The 17,732-nt window shown below is 34.3% G+C and overlaps 1 protein-coding gene across 1 annotated transcript in view; it reads right to left on the bottom strand.

The window, feature by feature from the left end:
- The window catches only part of dlg4a (discs, large homolog 4a), a gene marked incomplete at its 5' end in the record, with an annotated part of 163,705 nt that overhangs the window by 4,365 nt on the left and 141,608 nt on the right, over window positions 1–17,732 (bottom strand). Inside the window, 8 exons of the mRNA XM_079419726.1 lie at window positions 1,916–1,976; window positions 6,096–6,138; window positions 7,447–7,623; window positions 8,282–8,396; window positions 9,033–9,135; window positions 10,221–10,377; window positions 14,372–14,510; window positions 14,642–14,786. Coding sequence (XP_079275852.1) covers window positions 1,916–1,976; window positions 6,096–6,138; window positions 7,447–7,623; window positions 8,282–8,396; window positions 9,033–9,135; window positions 10,221–10,377; window positions 14,372–14,510; window positions 14,642–14,786 — 940 coding nt within the window. The remainder of the gene's footprint in view (window positions 1–1,915; window positions 1,977–6,095; window positions 6,139–7,446; window positions 7,624–8,281; window positions 8,397–9,032; window positions 9,136–10,220; window positions 10,378–14,371; window positions 14,511–14,641; window positions 14,787–17,732) is intronic.

Raw genomic sequence — 17,732 nt, 5'->3', positions numbered from 1 at the left:
TCTAGAGCTGCAACAATTAGTCGACATCATCGAAAATGTTGACAATAAAAACTGCTGACAAATATTTTTGTTGTCGAATAATCATTTGATCTCATATGACCCAAAGTAAGGGTCTGCAATAACGTGGTTTTACCAGTGTAGCTGTAGTGCAAGACTGTAATTCAGGCCTCCCTGATGCAATCCAATACAAGAAGACATGCTTATGACACATGCAAATGAATCCAAACCAGCAGAGTGTGGGAAAGTTTTACAAAATTACAAACAAAAAAAACTGTCATGTGTAAAGGCCCTGATATTCTCACGGCAAAGTTCTTTCATTCTTTGGTACGGGGGAAAAAAAAGTAGGATATCCGCAAACAATATTAGCGAAAACATCCAAACGCTACAGAGAGCAGTGTTTATATGAATGTGTGCAATATCTACACACAATAACATTTATTTGGAAAACAGCAGTTAAGAAAGCATCTCATCATAGCTATGTGGATATGTTTGCATGAGCTCTGCAATCATAATGCCGAATCCGCCATCTTGTTCAACAGATACGGCCGGAAACTAAATGAAAATTTCTACCTATTAGATTATGTTTTATTAATGTGTACAGCTACCCCAACCCTAAACGATAATGCAATTATTATTGTACAGTGTGACAAAAAATACGCCATATTGATGTGCGCATGCCCAGTAGCCACAGCTGTATCCCCACCACAAACCAGACAGTAGAGTACATTAACTTCGGTGGACATAAACTTGAAAAATAGTGTGTTCCGCGGTTGAAATAAAGCACAAAATGAACATGCGTGAACATCAGAAAAATATTTTAAGTAAATGTAAAAAGGTGATTGGTTCATGTACCGCTTTAACTGAGGCAATACTTTAATGAATATCTGTCATTAAAGAGCCACAAAAGAGTATTTATTGTTTGAATTTCTTTAAAAATGGCAAAATTTGAAAGCTGAGAGTCCTGAGACCTTGTTTCATCCTAGAGGTAACCTGATCTGTCTTGTCTGTCAGTGTGTTGTCAGTTTCCTCTTTGCACTGTAATGTATTTTTCACTGCGTGAGAACGTGTTGTGTGAGAGAGGCACTGTTTGTCAGAGATAGCAACAGTAACTAAGGAGGGCGGGTCTTTGCGAGTGGCCATTTGGCACTACAGTAAAGTCACGTTTTGACATGGTACAAAGGATGTTGCTTTACACGACCATCAAGGAATTTTAAACAAAGTTACCGATATTTCATGACGACCCTAAAGCATCATATCAACTTGTGGAAAATGGGCGTAAAATGTCCCCTTTAAAGCAAGCAGCTTTATTTTTTTATATATATATTTTTTTTATTTTATCAGTATTAAACATGATAAACCATACTAATGTCCTTTTCAGTTAAAATTACAACTTGGGTTTTCTGCTATAAAACAGCTCTGTATGTATATGAATATGTATAAAATGTGTATAACTCAATATTTTAACAAATTACAAAAGCTAAATAATTAATCAAAGCCTATTGATTAATTGATGAAATAATCGAAGATTAGTTGATTACTCATTCTAATAATCACCCCAAAAATGTCATACTCCCACACAAAAACTGTTTTTTTTAACACATTATTATTCAGTACTGAAATCAATAACAGTAGTTACATCTAAAAATATAATGTTTTACATCAAAAGTCAAAATATTAGAATCAACTTTCAGCGTTAGTGTGTAATTAGTCTTGCTCTTATCTGTGCTATTTGTTTGAGTGGTTGCTGTCTATATATGTAGAGTGTCTGAATTGAACCACATACAGTATGAGGTTTTTATTTCAATTAGGATGCTGCTTACACAGACCGCAGAACGCAAGGCATCTCACTAGGGTTTGGATCAGAGCCAGCGTATAAAATGACACAACATATGGTGACTCAGTTAAGTTATACAACCTTCCACTTGTCCAACTGTCTCGTAACTCCGTACTGGCTCTTCCCTTCCTGAAAGACAACAAATACACATACATCAGTTTCTGTTTGTAATACATGCAACAACAAAACATTTAACTCTGTATCAGTATTCAGGGCTCTACTGTGCAGTTGTAACTCACCCTGTGAACCTGTACTGTCTCGACTTCGGTCCTGTCAAAAGGATATAGAGGGTACAATGCTTATTAAATTGTAATAGACTGTTTCCTGCATCAGTTTAGATGGAAACATCCAGTTATTGCAACATTTGTTGTGGCCAATAATAAAAGTGTATGAGACGCAGCGCTAATGCTGCCCCCAAGTAGAGCCCTGCACGGGCCTCAAATTTAGGTCTTAGCCCGGCCCGAGACGCTCAAGCCCTAGCCCGACCCGTGTCCGACAGCTTATCATAATTACCGGCCCGAGTCCGACCCGAGCCCCCCCCCTCCCAAAACAGCTTATACTACTGTTTCAGCAATTAAAATAGTCCAGTTTTTTTTTAAAGTAACGACCAAGCAGCCAGCAGCAGACAGTGAGCTGATCATAGCCTATGTTTGATCAATTTAGCCTTCCCAAATCATCACGACTTGCCTAAAATAAAATCTATATATATATATATATATATACTAAAACAGTTCAAGCATATAACAATGTTTTAACGTTAAACCTGAACTATACTAATAATGTGTGCTAGCCTATATCCAAGTTTGTGCAGAGAGTGTAAGCTAAAGCCTGCTCTGCAGGACAAACACTTGCTTTTTTTTTCCAGTGGAAACAACTTAAAATAGCCTACGCCGTCATTTTTTCTAATAAAGGTAAGAGTAATACATCATTCGGAACTGTAAAGGGTCTACTTTTCTTTGTGTGCACTCACAATATCAACAAAACGTTGTGCTTTTATAAAACAAAGAAAACAAACATGATGTGCTTTCTGCTTTCTGATGTGCTTATCTCGTCTTGAACAGGAGCGCTTCACAAAAATTAACTGAAGCTGAGCGAATACATGCCTCACAGACATGATAAATATATCTATAGAAAGCTTTAAATTACCACTTAACAAAAAAAAAGTTGAAAAAAAAAAACTCTTTTATTATAATCATAATCATAATCAATAAAGATGCACTTCTCGGCTAATGAGGAGACGGCGAGTCAGGATCAGCAACTTCATCCTTGCAAAACGGACTCAGAAAACACTAGTTTATTAGTAAATAATTCAAATATCTCCTTACTATTTTCCCCGGACACATTCATGGTAATTACGTTTGCTGGGGCTTTGTGGCAAGCTTTAGCCTATTGGTTATAGCCATAGCATTTGAACACGGAACTCTTCAGCTGCACTGAAGTCACTTGTGTTCGCTGCTGCTGCTGGTGGAGACACTAAACACCGTCGAGCTGCTCTTGACAGTCGTGGTAGCACGGTCTCGTGTTGTTTCCACCAGCATGGCAATTTTTTTTTCATCACTAATTGATGGAGGTCTAAAATATAAAAATAAGGAGAAACATAAAACAGGCCCGAGTCTGAACTATGACGTGAAAATTGGCCCGAAGCTTGGCCCTAGGGATGTAAAAAAGTCGAGGCCCATCGGGCCCAAGCTGAAATGCAGGGCTGTACCCCCAAGTCTTGTCAGAATGATTATATTTATGAGATGAGCAAAGGAAAAATATTGTTATGAGAAAAGGTACACTTTTGTATACTTTAAAACTTATACAATTTACTAATACGGAATAACATATTTTAAAAGAATATACTTAACTTAAGTGTGTACAGAATGTAATGTTTTCATCAAATTGCATGCTAATTTCAGTTAGATGAAAATGTATTATAGATTAAAGTCATATTAAAATGCAGTTAGTTGCTTTTAACCCACTTAAGTAGGACTTAAGTACATCTTTATATATAAATTATACATAATTACTGTAGCTGTCTGAAATATGGTTAAAGTGTACTGCTGAATGTACTGACAAGCATCTATGGTAAACTAAAATACACTTTAACATAATTTCTATTGAGGCTTGCATGTACTTAAATATATCTATAATTACACACTTGTAATGATGCAGTTTAGTACTTTAAAAATATATTAACTTTAAATGTGATATCAAATAACACTACAGTTAAAATTATATGTGCTTTAGTATGTTAGTCAATACATCAAAATAAGTGTACTTATTTAAATTAAAAAATATATATATTTTTTAAAATAATGAAGTTAAACTTAATTTAAAATTATTACATTGAGCAGTTTTTTGTACTTAATTGTGTTAAGAAAAAGTTATAAAGGTAGACTTGTTGTAAGCACACTTAAAGAACAGCAATGTATACAATTTTATATATTCATGTTTAGATTCATATACAGTGGTGGCCAAAATTATTAAACACTAGTATTTGTTTACCAGCTAAAAAATGGTTTTAAGTCAGTCATTTCTATTTATCTTATGGTGTAGTGTGTGAGTTTACATATTCAAACATTCATTTTGCCATTAATTGTAATAATCCAGTGAGATTTTTGTTTGCACAAGAAGTCTGACAGTGCTCCACACAGAGATCTGATCTCATCATCATTCAGTCTGTCTGGAGTGACATGAAGAAACAGAACAAACTGAGACAGACTAAATCCAGAAGAACTGTAGCATCGTCTCTAAGATGCGTCAAGAGACCTTCTTGCAAAGCTACCTGAAAAACTATGCGCAAGTGCACCGAGGGCAAAAGCTACTTTGAACGCAAAGGACAGTCACACTAAATGTTGATTTAATTGAGCTAATAGAAGTTAATTGATAAAGAAAATCTATTTATGACATCATTTTTGACAGCATCCTCATTTTACAGCATTTTTACACAAGTGCCTAAAACTTTTAACAGTACTGTAGCTTCTGGATTTAGTCTGTGTGTGTAAAAATAACAATTCCTACAGTCATTTTATATATATACAGGGTGCGATTTGTGAAAAAAAAAAAGGTGGGGGGTGCTTTTGAAAACTTTTTTTTATCTCTCCATAGGTGGAAGGTAAGGGTAAGGCTATAGCCTAGTAACCTAATGTTAGTGTAATCTGTTAATAAAGCATATCATAAACCCGTCTTTTTAGGCAAGGCAAGTATAATGGGTGTCATGTCATGAAATGACGTGAACTGTATTTAACGTGATCACAATCTATTAAAAACATTGTAAGTTAGGCCTATTAATTGTAATGATTTCATTTCCACGGTTATTCAAGCAACGAACAAATTATATAGACAAAGCGAGCAAAGAACACAGCATGAACAGAGCTTTTTGACACTCCGAATCAGTTAAACCATTGAGTCGCAAAATTATTCACTGATTCAAAGCGATCCAATCGGATCGCGTATCATGAATCATTTGAGTTAGATCGGGACCTCGGAGCGTGATCGCGGGATGTTTTTATCCCCACCGGGAATAAAAATAATTCAGCAGAGGCAGGGATGCATAAACTAGAGGGGGTGAAATACCCCCCATCCCCCCCGGCAAATCTCACCCTGTATATACTGTATATATATATATATGTTAATATTTTATTATCTGTCAGTATGGTTTATTTTTTATTAAAAATATAGTATATAAACAGTTTACTTATTAGATTTGAAGTACTTTTAAGATTTGCACTAAATACTACATTTTTACAAAATTTTGCACTGAATTTTTTCACAAGGTAATAAAATGGCATCTGGAAAAAAAAAATGTAACAAAGCGTAAAATGAGCATGTGGACTTTTTCCCTGTGCATTTAAGTTTTTTCTGCAAATGTAAATTTAGGTAATTTTATATATAAATACCACCACAATGCTGAAATGCCCAGGTAAAAGATATGAAGCTTAAAACATTAATTTCCCAGGAAAACGTACAGAGAGCACTGAGCACATGTGCTGAATGCATGTGTGTGTTTGTGAGTGCAGTGATCTGTATCTACAGCATGCGCCCTACAGGCAGAACAAGCTCACAATGCCCAGGAGTTTCATGAAACAACTGCTTGATAGATTCCCAATGGGCTGCAAACACACAACACTGCAACTCTAAACACATCACAACTGATTATAGAGAAGAAAAACAAATCTTATAGGAGAGCCGCCAAATGTTTTTGGAGTAATTTAAAGAAAAATATTTGAATGGGATGAACTGCAAGCAGCTGTTTGTGTTTTAGCAAGGATCTCACCCTTTCTTTTGACTTCAACCGCGACCAGTCTTTTCTCTCAACCCTGGAAAAGAGATTGATTTGAATGAACGACAGAAGATGTATAGATACACATATAAACAGGAAAATGAACACTGAGGGGGCAATTCCACAAAAATTAAAAAAAGCAGTTCGCCATCTTGTAAGTCATTCTGAGACTTTAACAAGACAGCTAATATGACTGCGTGATTTTGCTTAACTATACCTTATCTTTTAAAAGAAAACTAATTTTCCCCCAAGAAATCTTACATTTTGAAGGCAAGCTAACTGGATTATAAGAGGCTACATCATGCAGTGAATGCTTGGACTCTCATGGTGTGTTTTTGTGAAGTGAGTGACATACTGGATAATGTCATCTCACACATTATTAAAACAGCAATTAAGATATTATCATAGCCGACACATATCTCACACCCCTGGTGCAGAAAGCACCTGGTTAAACTGGATTCCAGGTGGTAAATGAAGTAGTACATTTGAGCTGAAATAGCACATGCAAAAATGTCACAAATGTTTAGTGAATTCGTCCCATACTCTTTTGAGATTATAGCCATAAATCATATATGTTAACTGTCACGTGTCGGTTTCCTTTCAGTTCTGTTTTGCCCTTATGTGGTAGTTCCTGTCCTTGTTTAGTTAATGATTCATCCTATTCACCTGTCTTGTGTTAATTATCTCGTTTACTCCTTTGTTTCCATTTGCTTTATAAGCATTCAGTTTGATGTCTAGTGTTGTCGAGTCTTAAAGTTATGTACGTTGTTGGAAACGTTTATTCTCTGCTCTTCATTAAAACTTCTATTCGTCGAATTCCCAAGTCCCGTGTTCCCTCAGAGTGACGTTACGTAACATTAACATGAGACTGATTTAATAAAATCTCTTATTTCTGTCATGACAGTGTAAAGCCGATAAACCTGGTTGCCTGATTCATATATGAATACCAGAATGTATGTGATGGAACTTTTTCCTTTTCATGAACTTTTATAATGTTACAAATATTTGTATTTCAAATAAATGCTGTTTAAATGCGGAAAAGAATCCTGAAAAACTTAATGTATCACGGTTTCCACAAAAATAATAAGAAGCACAACTATTTTTAACATTAATACTCAGAAGATCACATAATCAGAAAAGTTTCTTGAGCATCGCATCAGCATATTAAATGATTTCTGAAGGATCACGTGACACTGAAGAGCACGTCTCTAGAGCACGTCCTTGTAACAGTGGGTTAGAATGAGAGAGAGAGTTAAAAGCTAAAAAGCCTCTTTAAGCTGCTTGAATATTATGTTCAAGGACAACAGAGCAGATATCACGAGAGAAAGCAACGACACACACACACCTCCTCTTGCTGGGGATGAAACCGAGCTCCTCCTCATCCCCCTGTGGGCTGACTCTGCAGGCCTGCCACCACTCCTCATCTCCACAGTCCAAAACATGCAGCACATCTCCAAACTTAAAGCCCACGGCCTGACTCAGGAAACCACAGTCTGCTGTCTTATCATAGTCAAACAGAGCCCTGCCAAACGACAGAGAGAGAGAGAACATAAGTCATGGGGAAAAGAGAGGAAGGATAAAGGAGGACAGAGAGAGAGAGGTGGGGGGTTAAAAAAGAAAAAATCAAAGGAAAAGCATGGAATTGGGCAAATTGAGCAACACGGACCTTTTATTTGACCCTTTTTTTCATTTTTTTAATCATTGGCTCTGTTTGCTTTCTGCATACTGTGCAGTGTGGACTATGTTAAACAGTACGCAGTATGATCCCTTTATGTTGCAACTTAAACATAAATATTGAGAAAGAGATGTAAAAATCGTGGTATATATAGCATCCAGTTCATTCGTCACACTGGAGACGGAAGGTCAAGTTGAGTGCAGTGGATTATGGGACACAGTATATGCAGAGTGCTCTGTTTATGACCATTTTGACAAATGTAGTATTTGGCTATTTAGGAAATCCACCCTTGTGAAAAATAATTGAATGTGCACTTGCAGTGTGTTTAAAATCTTATAAGTATATTTAAAGACTGTAGAAACTGTAACAAACTGTAACTGCAGATAATATAAATGAAATAAAAGGCCACTTAAGAGAGAGTACACTGATGTGCACTTTCAAAAGTGTACTTTGAAATGTCGAATTATTGCCTTTTTTGTAGTTGTAGTGTATGTTGTATGTTTACCTGATATAAAATCCTCGTTTAGGGTTACTTCGTAATGTAGTTGTTCCAGAGCCCATACTGCTGTTCATCAGCTGCTCTCTGAGGTCGTGAATTTTAGCTTCAAATCGACTGTACTCTGAACAAACAAACAACTGTTATCCAACTCTGCACAGCACATAGGAGCTACATTCGTGAGAAATTAACCTTTTGTGTCAGTTTGGACTCTGATGTGAAGTGTGTGAGAGTTTAATATTCACCAGAATTCAAAGGTTTGGGGTTGGTAAGACAGTTTTTGAAAAAAAAGTCTCTTTTGCTTACCAAAGCTGCATTTATTTGATCAAAAGTAAAAACAAAATTTAATTAAAGAAGATATTGTAAAATGTATCAAAGCTGAAATGTCAGCATCATTACTGCAGTCTTCAGTGTAACATGATCCTTCAGAAATCATTCTAATATGCTGATTTACTGCTCAAGAAACATTTATCAGTAATTAAAATGTTGAAAACAGTTGTGCTGTTTCCAGTTTCTAGTGCTAATTTTAGATTTTCAGGATTTTTTGGATGAATAGATCAATTAAAAAAAAAATCCTACTTCAACGGTAGGAATACTCCAAAATGTATTTGAACACTTATGCCAGAATTAAAAATTTATAAATGTGTTTGCACTATTTAACAAAATACCTAAAACACTGTCCATTTTACCTGCATTTGGCAAGAGTCAACTTTGGACCCAGTGTGTTCAGTCAGGTGTGTGTGTGTGTGTGTGTTCTGACCTTCTGGTCTGTACTGAGCGATGATGGTTACAGTCTGTCCTGCATTCTTCAAGGCAGCTGCTGCTTGTTCATGTGTAGCTGCCCGCAGATCCACGCCATTCACCTGAGAAACACATGCATAGCATTACAATCACATATCTCACACATCACTACAGCCTTAAAATATTACTGTAACATTACTGCCAAATTACATTTAAACAAGAAAACAGCAGCAACGCTACACCATTATAAATACTGTTGCATTGCTAGATTTACTTTTCTTTATTGCATTTTATGGTAATACTTTAGAATAGGGAACACTTATTCACTATTAACTATGACTTTTCTCTCAATAAATTCCTAATTTGCTGCTTATTTATAGTTAGTAAGGTAGTTGTTAAGTTTAGGTATTGGGTAGGATTAGGGATGTAGAATAAGGTCATGTAGAATAAGGCATTAATATGTGTTTAATTACTGCTATTAAATGGCTAATATTCTAGTAATATTCATGCTAATAAGCAACTAGTTAAGAGACCCTAAAATAAAGTGTTACCCATTTTATTATTCAGATCCCTGTATGCTGGCATGAATGAATCCAAACAGCTCTTTTGGATAGTTCACCCAAAAATGAAAATTCTGTCATTTACTCAACATCAAGTTGTTCCAAACCTGTACAAGTTTCCTTCTTCTGTTGAACACAAAAGAAGATATTTTGAAGAATGTTGGTAATTAAACAGTTGGCGGTACCTGTTGACTTCCATAGTATTTTTTTCCATACTGTGGAAGTCAGTGGCTACTGTCAGCTGTTTGGTTACCAACATCAGCATCTGGTCAAGATGTTTTGGATTTATTTGTTTTCTATTTTCGGTGTAAAGACCATTTGTATCTTATACTTTGCACTTTGTCTTTGATTGTCAGGTATATACTGTATATCTACATGACACAGTGACAAAGATGCTTGTCAGGATCAATCGGATGAAGTCTCCATTACAAGATACAGTATGTATAACTAATCATTAAACATATTGATCTACTGACCAACATCATGGCTATTGCTAAATGTATCATCACTTTAAATTCTGTACTGACTGCAACTGCTTGTTAAATCCCCACAATGCAAAAGCACATGTGAAAGCAGAGCCTTTCATTTCAAACTGTGATTATGCTTTTCATACATGAGTACATGTGTACGTGTTTGCATGTTCTCACACTTAAGATTTGATCTCCTTTGCGTAGTTCTCCGCTCAGGTCCGCAGGGCCTCCTGCCAGGATGAAAGAGATGAATATTCCCTCACCATCCTCCCCTCCAACTATATTAAACCCCAAACCCGTCGATCCTCTGTGGATCACAACACGCCTCGGGTCCCTGAGACACAAGACAGAGCGAAGAAATAACAGAAGGTAAAGATAAATTACAAAAAGAATTCCAAGGTGATAATACACATTATTTCATATATAACTGAACCTGAAACAGCGGCACAGTGCTGTCAGTCAGATACAGTGAGTGATTTGATGCATATTTATGCTTGCAAGCTAACATTTTATTAATATATAAATTTTTTAAACTGTTGTTGATTTAGAAAGCTGTTTTAGATAAAACATGCTCTTTTATTAAATCAAGTATAGAGCTTTTCACACTGTTTCAAAACAGCTTTACTGAAAATCGTATTGTTGTTTCTATAATGTCTTACAATTTCCAATTAGCAGTTTTATGGCTCGACCACATGAAATATGTCAAAATAAAACAAAACAAAACATGATTGTGATATTTCATCTCAAAATTCAGACTTTTTTTCTCAGAAAAGCACATTTAAATCTCGGATTACACATAGTGCTCAGCAGAATCACCAACTGTACTTTCATAATAAATCCACAAGGAAACTCAGGACATCACAGGAAACCCAACAAAAAGTCAATAAACATGACAGCAAATCTGAGAAAAAAAATGCCACAACTGTGAGATGTAAATTTGCAATTGCAAGAAATAAATTCACAATGGCGAGATAAAAACTCAAAATTGCGAGTTATAAAGTCCAATTCTGAGGAAAAAAAGTCAGCTCACAATTCTGATATTTTCTTGCAAGTGCAAGTCTACATCTCCAATTTCTGACTTTATAGAGCACAATTGTGAGTTTATATCACGCATTACTGAGAAAAAAAGTCAGAATTGCGAGATTTAAGCTCACAATTGCAGGAAAAAAGTTCTAAAATAAAAATGAACAAATACCTTTTTATTTTTTATTCAGTGGAGAAAACAAGCTCCCATAATTCTGAGAGCAACAAAGAAAACTAAATATGAAATCTTGAGTGTAACCAGTTGGTGAAAAGGCTGGTGTGAAATTAAGTGTTATTGCAGTTAATTTGCAAACATTTAGCTGTGATTTTGAGAAATATAAAACATATGGTTTTGATTTCATTACCAAAGTTTCAGTGTAATGACAAAACTAATTTCAGATTGTGTTACTATATTGTGAAATATATCATTATTGTGATAATGTGAAAATGACTCATTTTGTGGTATAAGCTTCTGGTTATATTGCCCACATTATTTTATCAGGGAGCTTCTAGATAGAAAGTTATTCCATAATTATTTAGTCCTTCAGTCCCTCAGTAAGGAAGCCAGAGGCACAGCGGCAAGGAACAAAATATATAGACACAGTAAACATTTTCTGCTCTAAGAAGAAAATCTGTGGAAATCTGCAGAATTGATTTAAATAAGGTTGCAATGCATTAAAAAGACCTGACACTACACTTTTATTGGTAGTTTAAAGCATTATCAATAGACTAAAAATATTGGTTGACCACACACATGTAAAATGATGCATTGTAAAGAGCATATTGGAAATGCAGTGCTTAGGTGCACATATGGAAACACAAGCAAAATACTTTTCCAAACACTCTTTATGAAAGTTACTGAAACGGATAATTCATTTTTTCATTCGCATTTTTATTTTATTTGTTCTATAATTTTGTAAAAGTCAGGCCCTGCTTCGTTGTCATTTGTGGACAAAATGTTGGGGGGAAAAATTTATATTCAGGCAGAACTTGATCTCATCTTGAAGGATTTACTTATCAACTTTGGGTTAATGATTGTGCCATATGCCTCTGAATTAATATTTTAACTGAGTAATATAACGAACTGGTCACCACCTACTAGTGTAGCACTTCATTTGAATAACTAGGCTTATTTGAATAGCTAACAATAAATATAACATAAACAATTATAATAATTATTTAAAATAACAGCTTTTGGATATGTTATTTGGTCTAAAAGGGACTTTGTAGCCATGTGCTTAAGAAATATTATTAAAAATGTTAGCGCTAGGGCTTTGTGCTTGTATGTAACTGGAGAAACCAAACAGGAAGTGTCACTGATATCACTCAGTCATTCTTGTTTAGTGAATAAATGTCACATATCAAATCCATAAGATTTCAAATAAGCCCTCAAAACAATACGCAGTACAATTTCTGCTCCTGTTTGCTTCATAGGTGGGAACTGAACCTAAAATTCAATTTTTAACTTCTGCTGCTGATGATTAATTTGTATTTTATTTATCAGAGGCAGGGTTATTATAGTTAAAACTAAAACCAGTAAAAACTATATTACTTGAAATAAAATAAACATGAACTGATATAAAATGAAAACTAAAACTGAATGAAAAATCAATACAATATACAATAAAATTAACAAAAAAATAATACAATTGTAACTAAACTTAAAATTAAAATGGAAACAGAAAATATAAAAATAAAAGCTACTTCAAAATGTTAATAAAACTTAGGGCTGGACGATATGGCCAAAATTTATATCACGATATATTTCTTAATTTCAGTTGATACGATGTAATTCCAATATCCGATATGAACGATATTTAAAAAAAGTCTCATAAAAACTGCCAAGAATGGCCGCAACAGATGTCTGTACCTACAAACTTATGAAAAATAAATTTCCCAAGTCTACGAAACCTCCTCCTATAAAACTATATATTTTATAAAAAATTTAAAAAAATTAAAACGCACAAATAAATAATGTTCACCTTTTATTTGTATTTAGCCTTCATACAACCAAGAAATGTCAAATAAACATCTCAGACTCACCTTATTAATCTCTTTAACTTCAAACTATAGGCTAACATACATTACCGGTCAAAAGTATTTGAACAGTATGATTTTTAATGTTTTTAAAGAATTCTCTTCTGCTCACCAAGCCTGCATTTATTTGATCCAAAATACAGCAAAAACAGTAACATTTTGAAATGTTTTCTATTTTAAAATATTTTAAAATGTAATTTATTCCTGTGATTTCAAAGCTGAATCTTTAGCATCATTACTCCAGTCACATGAGAAATCATTCTAATATTCTGATAAACTGCTCAAAAAATATTTATTGTAATGTTAAAAACAGCTAAGTAGAATTTTTTCAGGTTTCTTTGATGAATAGAAAGTTCAGAAAAACAGCATTTATCTGAAAAAAACTATCTTTTGTGTCATTATAAATGTCTTTATCAATCACTTTTGATCAATTTAAAGCATCCTTGCCAAATAAAAGTATTAATTTCTATCATTTCTTTCCAAAAAAATGAATTAATTATACTGACTCCAAGGTTTTGAATGGAATAGTGCATAAATGTAACAAAAGCTGTTTATTTCAGATAAATGCTGATCTTTGGGTCTTTCTATTCAAAGAATCCTGAAAAATATGTACTCAACTGTTTTAAATATTGATCATCAGCAAATCAGCATATTAGAGTGATTTCTGAAGGATCATGTGACACTGAAGACTGGAGTAATGATGCTGAAAATTCAGCTTTGATCACACAAATAAATTACAAAATTGTACTGTTTTTGTTGTACTTTGGATCAAATAAATGCAGGCTTGGTGAACAGATGAGAATTCCAGAAAAAACTTAAAACCTTACTGTTCAAAAACTTTTGACTTTAACAGATCAAATGAAAATGTCATCGAAACTTTTCTGAAGACAGTTGGTTCCCTTCAGAGATACATTCATATAAAATATGATTTTGATTTTGAAACGTGTAGTGCTCATGTTTATTCAACAAAGTCAAACGCCACAAATAAATCAATGTATGAGAAACACGGGTAATGTATATCGAAATATCGGAAATGTGTTTAAAAATCATATCACCGTTATTGAAAAAAATTATATCGCGATACATATATTGAATTATTGTCCAGCCCTAATAAAAATGTAATAATAATTTATTACAATGCTACTACTAACACAGTACTAAATAACACTGATACAAGGTGATGAGAGCTCTGTTTCAAATTAATTTTAACTCTGCGATTGTGCAGGATCTGCTGAATCGTGAGCTTCCGGTTACTCAGAGCGTGTTACCTGGGTAAGTCATCATCTCCCATCAAGCCATGCAGCACAGGAGAAAATCGGCTTGGTGAAGTGGGAGTGAGGGCTTGTGGGTAATCCGAAGCCAGGAAGTTTGGATGTCCAAGGTCTGTGTCCAGATGCGGAGAGTACGCTGAAGGGTGAACACACACAAAGGAGTGAGTGAAAGCTGGATTTACCACCGATTCTTTATAGAGTTTTGCTTGAAACATACTTTGCAGTGTTCTTTCTGTGAAACAGTGCTTCTGTGTGCTGTATACTCACTGCTTGTGAGGTCTGGTGGGTTGTAGTTGTTGGTAAGGTACAGGTTGTTTGGCTTTGCCACTCTGAGATAGACCACCTCTGCTGTGTTCTTCAGTGCGCCCACCGCATCCTCGTGCATCACGTCCTCCAAACACACATTATTGACCTGCAGATGCAGAGATTGATATTATGGAGCAAGTGTCCCTTGTGAAAAATAAATGCACCTAATTGTATTGAATGTGCAATTGTACTTCAAATATTAAAAGAATAATTTAAAAAAACTTTACTTGTAGATATTATAATAATAATAAAATAAAAGGCCACTTAAGTTTACTTACAGTAAACGTTCATGAATATGTTTCTCGACACACTTAAGTACATTTTTATAACACTTTGTACTCTATAAAGTCAGCACTTTGTAATAATGTAAAATTAAAAATTTACTTTAAAGTACATTTGAAATCACTAAGTTTTAATGATCTGTTCAAATCTGTTCAAAGAAGTACACTAATTTTGATGATTTTGATGTTGACTAACATGCTAAAGCGCATGTAAAGTATGTGATTATAATTTTAACTGTAGTGTGTTATTTGTCATTACATTTAAATTTAATACATTTTAAATGTGCTAAATGTTGCAGGGTTATTTTAGTTAACTAAAACCGAAGCTAAAACTAAAACCATTAAAATACAATTTTGTTACTTAAAATAAATAAACATTAACTCAAATAAAATGTAACTGAAATTAAATAAAAGTTTAGCTTGACGTAGTAAAATAACAAAAACTAAAACTGAAGAAATAAAGAACAACTATATAGTCGTATAGAAAACAAAAACTATTTAAATTACAATAACACAATAAAATTATTAAAACTTTAACAAAGTTAAATCAAAATATTAATAAAGCTATAAAATGATGGCAGTGATACTAAAAATAACACTGCCAAATTGCCACTTCATCATTACAAACATATTTAAATACATGACACAAGTTTAAAGCAGAAATTATATTAAAGCATATATTACAATAAATGCTTGACATTACATGTGGCAGCAAAAACAATCTAAGTAATTTAGAAATGACATAATTTAGTACTTAAGTTCTAACTCAGTCAACAAAGGTCAATTTACTTCTATTTGTCAGGGCCCGGGCCCTATGTTTCTCCCTCTCACCACCAGAGGTCACCATCGCCCATCCTCCCGGACTCCTTTACCTTAACTCCACACACCTGTGCACCTACACACAGCTGTTGCCCATCCTGATGGCTATTTATGCTCCTTCCCCACGCCTCTCTGGGCTGGATTATTAGTTGTTTATATGTGGACTGATGCAAGCACCAGGTTGCCGTATTTGTGTCATATCCCTGTTTCTGTTTTGAGCCTGTTTTCAGATTCTGAGATCTGTGTTTGTTTCCATTTTGGTTTCTACTTTGTCTGCCTTTCAGTTAATAAAGACCTGCGTTTGGACCCAGACCCCTGTTTACACGGTGTGTTCCCTTACCGCGCCGTGACAATATTATACTATTATTTATATTATATGCATTTATTATAAATTTCAACTCTAATACATTTGCATTTACATGGGAGTTAACTATGGAAGCTTATGTGTAGCTAAATTCAATTTGAAATGCAATATGCAAAATGGCAATGCAATATGTAAAATGTCAATGTATTTCTGTATTTAAATTTACATTTTCACATTCATATGAGCAACATTTGGTGCAAAATGAAAATGATCATTCAATTATATCATTTAAATTTGCCATTTTCTACACTAGTTTTAATATGCAAATTAAAAACATATTTTAAAGCTTTATAAGTTCCATGTCCAAGCAAAAACTGTAGCAAAATTATCATTTAAATGCTGTTTTTCCTAAATGCATTTAGACTTAGGGGTAGGACACTTGGGATTGCATTTTCATCGTGAGGCCGCGGGATAATTGTAGCAAAATGCAATGAGAGTTTCAAAATGCATTCTGAGCCAAAGGTGCAGCAAAAGGGTAGCAAAACAGTGATTTAAATGTATTTTATTTTTCTTAAATGCATTGACACTTACATATATGACGTTTCAATTGCATTTTCATTAAATACCCCACGATGAATATAGTTTAAGTAATTGTGGATCAAGGCAGGGCTCTGCAACAGGGAACACGATAGGTCAGTATTCACCATTAACCAAACGCTTTTCACCTGTCTGAACATCTCTCACCGTTTACACACAGATTGATGCACATAAGCAAACAGACAGTGCTACTCTACACTTATTCACTGCCTTACCTTATATTTTATTACTCTTTTATTTTTAAACCGTAAAATAGCGCGTGTTCCGTGGCACCTGAACACTCTGGAGCAGGGAAACAAGGAGGCGAGGAACTTCTTAAATAACGAAAGACTTTTATTCAAACTCAGGGATCGCTGGAGACACAGAATAAACACTGAATGACGATTAAGACTGGACACAGAGGCAGGGAAACACAGGGCTTATAAACAGAGGAGTAACTAGATAAATAACAACACAGGGCTGTGGGTTAATAAACTAATCAACCAAAACAGGGACAGGAACAGGAACAAAATCAAATAAGGGCATAAGAGAAGGGGAAACACAGGGAGCACATGGAAACACAAGACACAGAGAAACAAAGTCTGACAAACAGGGAGTTCCACAGGGGAACATAATACATTTTCATTTTAATTTTGCAACTTATAAAGCTTTAAAATAGGTTTTTAATTTGCATATTAAAACTAGTGTAGAAAATGGCAAATTTAAATGATATATTTGTTTTTTCATTTTCATTTTGCACTAAATGTTGCACATATAAATGGGAAAATGTCCATTTAAATACAGAAATACATTGCCATTTTACATATTGCATTGAATTTAGCTACACATCTGCTTCCATAGTTAACATGCAGTTAAGTGACTGAAATCATTACATCCAGTTCACACTTAAATATATTATTTTGATGTATATTTACTCTATTATACTTATTATTATACTGTTTTCTTTAAAGTGCTAAAGTGTACCTTTTTTTCAAAAGTTAAAATCAGAAAAGTTGGAACTGTGGATATTATAGATATTAAAGTTGTTTAAAGTTGCAGTCTGCAATTTGCA

This window comes from Barbus barbus, assembly GCF_936440315.1.
Source record: "Barbus barbus genome assembly, chromosome: 6".
Classification (NCBI taxonomy): Eukaryota; Metazoa; Chordata; class Actinopteri; order Cypriniformes; family Cyprinidae; genus Barbus; species Barbus barbus.
The sequence above is the reverse complement of the archived record's forward strand: the minus strand, read 5'-3'. Positions and strand labels throughout refer to the sequence as shown.